Consider the following 6,856-nt stretch of genomic DNA (forward strand, 5'->3'; position numbering starts at 1 on the left):
CCATCCATTGCTTCTTTGTCATTGAAGTCTTACACATCGGGGCTTGGACCATGCAGTTTGATAATCCATGTCTTATTCCATATCCCTGATCATGCTTGGATTGTCCACTAGGGGACACACACACTATGTTCAGTGTTGCTAACTTGTTAGCAATTGTTTGGGGTTTTAAGGCCCTGTTCATGGGTTAATGATTTATGCTTTTAGCAGTTGTTTTTGTTCACCTTTTGTTTCAACCATTAATTGATCCAAAAAAAGTAGACAACAATGGAACAATACATTCACAAGCAGGGTTGAGGAGGATAAAATGAATTGAAGAGGGATGGTGTTTATTAAAGAATCAAAGTGATTTACACTCGTCAAAATGTCTCTTAAAGAAGATCATTTTAATACAACCAACAAATATCACAGAATCCTATTACTTCATTAAACAAGAGAGTCCTTGGTTGATTTCTTAACCTCATGACTTTCTTTTTCTTGGTGTCCCATATTCTTCCCAGCCAATAGTGGTGTAGTCTCCTTCTCTTTAATCTGAAACCCATCGTACCAATTATTCAGCTCCCATCAAATCATTAGCACAGAAATACACACACACACATATGCATAAAATTGTATGACTGATTTTAATTATATTTTTTAGTTTTTGTCCAGCCAAAAAAATTTAGAGAGATTTGGTAGAAGCTAGTACCTGAGATCCTGATAGGTCACTGGATTGTTTCTTCTTATTCTCATGGGTGCAAAAATATGAATACAAGCCCATCCCAAAAATGGCGATTAGAATGCCAATGATGTTCCTGTTTGTGAAAGGGTCATGTAGGAGTGTATAGCCAAATGCAAGAACCAGGCATGTCTTTAGATGGCCCAGAACCTGATAAGTAACTGGAGATGTCTTCCCAATCACTAGAAATGTGCTAAAGTTCACCGAGACAGAAATCACACATGAAAGGATAATGAAAACCTGCACATTTGCATGCATCGTTTTTAATTTTTATGCAATTAGTACTCTTCATAAAGTCATGAAAATTTTCAATCTGATCATACACATTTGTTTATATATACGACATAAAAGAAAAAAAGGAGACACTGCTTAGTTATCCGAAGGCAGGAAGAGAAGAGAAGGAAAAGGAAGCTAGCTGGTTATCGTATTACCAAGACGATGGTAGAGTATTTGTAAGCAAAGACATTTTGCTTGGTGAGGCATTGATCCACCAGAGGGCCTGAGACAAAAAGAATGGCTGCTTGGAATGGAGCAGAATGGTAGAGCAGCTGCGTCGAAGAGACGTTTAGCCTCTTCTGGATTGTGTTTGTCAGCTGAGAAGCGCATTAAGTTAAGAACTTCTGCTATATGCCAAGTTCCGAAGCACACAGGGTAGAATGAATATAATCACTTAATTTGTATATTTTCTTGGGAACAAATTGAAAAGAAATACTAAAACAAATGGAAGAAACGAAGGATACAATTTGACCGACACAGGTTGTTGCAATAGCCAGAAGAGACAGAATTGTCCCAACAAAGTTGAGCTGGAGATCAGTTATAGAGGCAATGCCAACTCCAATGAGTAAGATGAAGAGCGAGAACTTTATCTTCTTGCTGCAAAAAGGAATGTTTGAAAGCAATAGTCAGCTTGACATGTACACACATATATTCTGTTTGAAAAATCTAAGTTATTAGAGAATGGTAACTATATAACCTGAATTGCTTTTTCAGGAAAACAGTTTCCAATAATACAGTGAAGGGTATGATTGCAAGTTTGGTCATCTGCAAAATTAGCACCTAAATAAGTGAAGACACAGATACTAGACGAAATCATCTGTTCATCTTCACCATTTCTTTTAATTATGAAAAAAAAAAAAAAGAGCCATTTCAGACATGACAATAACTTTGTACACAAAGTTAAAATTATAAAAGTGAATATGAAACAACAAACCATCTAATTTATTGTCATTTCTAAGAACAACGAGGAACATGGGCTTGACTTGCTGGTTAAACTACTCTTTCAAATTAGTTATGGGCTAAGATTGAATCAAGCATGGTAGAAAATGACCTGGTAGAAACCAATTGAATTGAACCCTAGGCTTAAGTTGAGGAGTCCAATGGAGACACCATTTAGAATTCCAAATAGCACCACCGTCTTCATGTCAATTGACTTTGTTTCAAATAGGTTGAACCGTTGCGCCACATGAAGAGTGCAGAATGTCACCATTAGGTGCCAGCTGGTGAGCGTCGTCGCTGCAAAATGGAAAATTGCCAAAATTAACTATAGCATGACAAATGCATACTGTGCTTGGATCATTTTACATGAATATATGAATCTATAAATTTGCTAGTTTTGGAATGTTCGGTTCCACTGACGAATGAAGAATGCATGTGAATCAAATATAATGTACATTATGGATATATGAATCAAAGGGCAGCAAGATACCAAAAGGGAAACCCAGATTGCTCATCAATGCTTTGTTGCAAATAACAATGGAGACTGACGATGCAACCGACAGAAACAATGCTCCAATGACGCCCAACTGAAAGCCCATGCCCACTGCTTCTCCCATCCTTCCTGAATTATTTGAGTTCAGAATATCAAAAAAATAAAGTCAAGAAAAAAAAGGAAAAAAGAGATTAACAATTTAATGATTTCTTTTTTTTCACAGAAAAGCATTACATCTTTCAAGATTAATTAAAAATAACCAAAATTAATTAACACTATTCCCCTCCATATGCTTTAGTGTACAATTTTCCTTCTTTAAACAAAGAAGAAGAAACAAGTACTTGTATTTCTGTCTTATTGCATTTTCTTGTGCTACAAATAAATCATAAAACTTGAAATTTTCCCTAGATCATTGGCAATTAATTTAGTAATCATACACGAATCTTGCATTCAAAGAATGTATTAACGGTGTCCTGCAGCGTCAAGGGCCCTGAAAGTTCACAAGAAGAAACCAATCATGCACTTAAATTTCAATTTATCAACACATGAACACCGCGCATCTGAGAGCTACGAGAGAGCGAGATAGATCGAGATAAGAGCGATATAGAGATAGAGAGATAGAGACCTAGTGAAAGCTCTGGCTAATATTTCCTTTTCCTACAAGTCCATAACTGGCCGGAGTCCGGTGATTAAGGGCAAATCGGAGCCTGGAAATGGTGACTGCGGAGAAGGGACGGAGGGGGAAATTGAGAGCGGAGATTGCGTTGGTGTCTTTTGATTCTTGAGCTACAGATCACTGAATAAAGTGGGCGTGGCTTATCGAAATGTTTGACTCTGTTATTGCTCCCTTTTTATTTTTGAGTCCTTGTGTGGTTTGTTGGTTTTAACGCGCCGTTACTTTTAACGGTCGTTAGGCTCTTGGCCCCGCTCCTTTCAGAAGGCAGAATAACTGCCATCCTAAGCAAGAGGACCGTCATTCAATATAGCCTTATGTTGCAACGGAATTTACAGAACTACTCCTCTGTCTTTGTATAACCCCCCTATTGCTGCTTGTTTTTGCCAAATTCTTTTATTCTTTCACAAAACACACGCTTTAAAAAATAACCCTAAATTTAGAAAGAAAAAAAAAAAAAAAAAGAAGTGGGGGGTGGTTTTTACTGTCAAAACATTAATTTTATCAATTACCTGATTGAGAATTTCTTTTAATTGTTGACTAATAAAACGAAAAACAGTAATGTTAGAAACAAGAAAAAAAAATAATCAATATTGCCCATTGAAACGATCTATCCGTCAATGCTCCTTTACTATATATAGTCTTTAACCCTAAAGGGAGACTCAAAGTTATTCAATTCAAATGTCACCATATCATCAATCAATCCAGCTACTGTATGGTGATTTGGTGAAGAAAAAGGTGTTTTGGGCAAAGGGATTCTTGGTAATCATATTGCTGATCTTTTGTTTTAATATAAAATAGAAATTATGGGCTCACCTGAATCTGTTTGAAATGTCATGAAAATATTAAGGAGTCTTAGTCAAGGAAGGGTGGAAGGTGAATGGCACATTTTCTTCATGCGACCAAGCTTAGCTAGTTATCCTGCAAATTCAAGCAAAAGCATGTCCCCCCTCAAACTTCATTCCAGTGTTGGGTTAAAAGAACTACATTCCTCACTTCCAAACAGTAAACCCCAAAAACATCACCTACCAAGAAAATCAAACATCCCCCTCTCCACTGCAAAAATAAACCAACAATCACACACAAAAAATTCTAAAATCGTAGGGGATAAACCCACAGCCATCCATTTTATAATGTTTGAAGACCAATCTTCGCATATTTTTCTCTTTAATCATTTTTTAGTTACGTCTTGAAAAATTAATGCACAAGTTTCCTAAATTCCCCTTTAATCAATCCCTATAGGATTTTGCCTCCAAATCCCTAACCTATTGATATTCCCAACTCAAAATTTCAAAATGCACCGAACAATACCTCATGTTTCGACAAAACCTTCGACGGTTTTTCTTCCTTCTTCTTCCTGAGCCAGAACAGTCGAGAAACCGTTGATCAAAAACCGTCGACTGTTTCTTCTTCCTGCAAGACCATCTTCTTCTTTGTTTTTTCCCTCACATGGCTGTTTCTGTTATGTGTTTCACCATCAATAGAGCACATAACTCTGCAAAAAATTGACAGAAAAGGATTTCATGTACCAACCATGGTACTTGGAGGCTTATTATTTGTTGTTATGTTTGTCTCGTGCTGATTTCTTAAAAAAAATTAATAATAATCAATTTAAGCAGATCTAACCTTCAATCAGAACAGGTGCCTACACAGATTCATTGTGTATGGATTTTCACTAGCCGGTTGATGTCCGGGATGAAATTCCCCCTGCCTGGCAGCTTTCTGTTTGTGTTTTGAAAGATTACACTAAGAGGCTCTGTAATTAGCACTAACTCTCATAGAATTAGGAAAATGGGCTTTTTTGGTTAGGCGAGAAGTCTCTATATTCTCAGTCAAGTCCAGCCTCGCCTTTGTAGCTTCCTGCTTGTTTTGAAAGCAGGCCTTTTCCACTATAATAAACAAATAGATTAATAATTAATGTTGGATGTATGACCCCTCCCTTAGAAAAAAAAAAAAAGGCAGTACAATAAGCACTTCATCTTTTTATACTTTTTTAAATTCAAATATTGTCAACAACAATAAAGTAAACCAACCCCCCCCTTACCTCTAGTCCCGCTCCACTTGCTGATGCAATCATGCATCCGCCGCTTCTTTCCTACTGCCGATGACTTTGACTCTGGTTTCCAGGATTCATTGTCAAACACAAATTCCAAGTCGAGTCCTTTTGGAATGCAAATTTAGACCCTATATCATGAAAGTTACATGAACAACTTAAATTGCTCTTACTTAATATAAACTCTACTCAATTTGCACCATTTTTTTCCGCTCATAATAAGGGGCGAAAAAAAAAATGGTCTTCAAATATAGACCCTCCATAAAGTCCCTCCATTAGTGAAATCAATTCAAGTAGCGGATTCCTTTGTGCAGTTCCCACATGTAACATTGCATGTAGTTTCGGTGAGTCCACTGTTTATAGAATGATTTCATTGGATGACAGACGATCACGCTGATTTAAAACTTCGGGAGGAAGTAGATCTGCATGGTACTGTGCATAATTTTTTTCAAGAAGTACTAAAAAAATGATAAAGAAAAAATATGGAGATTGGTCTTCAACCATTATAAAAATGGTGTGTGGGTTTTCTCCCTACGATTTATAGGCAATTTTTTGTGTGTGATTTTTGGTGCAAGGGAGATGGGGCTGTTTGATTTTCTTGGTAGGTGATGTTTTTTGGGGTTTCCCTGTTTTGGATTGAGAATGAAGTTTCTTTCACCCACACTTGGAATTGAGTTTGAGGGGACAATGCTTTTGCTTGCATTTGCAGATACCTAGCTAAGCTAATGGTCGCATGAATAAAATGTGGCATCTCACCTTCCACCTTCTTCTAATACTCCTTTAATCTTTTCATGACTCAAACAGATTCGGTGAGCCCATACTTCTTTTTATTTTATATAAAACAAAAGACACATATGATACCAAGAATCCCATTTGCCCAAAACAACCCCTTTTCCTTCTCTTCATCACCAAATCACATACAGTGCCTGTATTAGATTGATTTCTATGGTGCCATTGAATTGAATAACTTTGAGCTCTCCCTTTAGGTTAAGATTATAGGTACAGGAGCATGAGATAGATCGTTTCAATGGGCAAATTATTATTTTTTTTCCTTCTTGTTTCCTAAACATACTGTTTTTCTTTTATTAGTCACATTAAATAATCTCAATCATTGGTAATTTGATAAATTATTTTTTTTTGAAAGTAAAAACCACCCACTTATCTAATCTTTTTTTTTTTTTTTTTTTTCTTTCTAAATTTAGGGTTAAAGCGTTGTTTGTGATAGAATAAAAGATTTTTTGGCAAAACAAGCACAATAGGGGGGTGTTATACAAAGGACAGAGAGTAGTCTGGTCTTAAATTCAGTTGCAAACCATAACGGCTATATTGAATGACGGTCCCTCTTGCTTGGCCTGGTCCGTTATCTGCCCTTTCTTGAAGCGACGGCGCCAAGAGCCTAAACGACCGTTAAAAGTAACGCGTTAACACCAACACCACAAGGATCAAAAATAAAAAGGTAGCATACAGAGGCAACATTCTCATGATAAGCCACGCCCATCCTTTCCTCTCATTGATCTGTAGCTCAAGAATCACAAGACACCAACGCCATCTCCTCTCCGCCTCTCATTTCCCCTCCTTCCCTTCTTCTCCTCCATTCACCATTCCCGGCCACCGATTTTCCCTTAAACTCACGGACTCCGGCCAGTTTTCTTTGGACTTGTAGGAAATAGCCAGAGCTTTCACTAGTCTCTCTCTCTCTCCTCTCTC

At 37.1% G+C, this 6,856-nt stretch overlaps 1 protein-coding gene across 1 annotated transcript in view; it reads right to left on the reverse strand.

Annotated features, from left to right (window-relative positions):
* Positions 1–305: 305 nt before the first annotated feature.
* Positions 306–6,856, reverse strand: part of LOC131149015 (UDP-xylose transporter 1) — a 6,899-nt gene continuing 348 nt past the window's right edge. The window contains exons 2-9 of the mRNA XM_058099050.1: positions 2,861–2,913; positions 2,421–2,552; positions 2,043–2,227; positions 1,689–1,756; positions 1,456–1,588; positions 1,147–1,308; positions 686–955; positions 306–528 (exon numbers count right to left, since the gene is read on the reverse strand). Coding sequence (XP_057955033.1) covers positions 424–528; positions 686–955; positions 1,147–1,308; positions 1,456–1,588; positions 1,689–1,756; positions 2,043–2,227; positions 2,421–2,547 — 1,050 coding nt within the window. The 5' untranslated portion in view covers positions 2,548–2,552; positions 2,861–2,913 and the 3' untranslated portion in view covers positions 306–423. The remainder of the gene's footprint in view (positions 529–685; positions 956–1,146; positions 1,309–1,455; positions 1,589–1,688; positions 1,757–2,042; positions 2,228–2,420; positions 2,553–2,860; positions 2,914–6,856) is intronic.

This window comes from Malania oleifera, chromosome 2 (assembly GCF_029873635.1).
Source record: "Malania oleifera isolate guangnan ecotype guangnan chromosome 2, ASM2987363v1, whole genome shotgun sequence".
NCBI lineage: Eukaryota > Viridiplantae > Streptophyta > Magnoliopsida > Santalales > Ximeniaceae > Malania > Malania oleifera.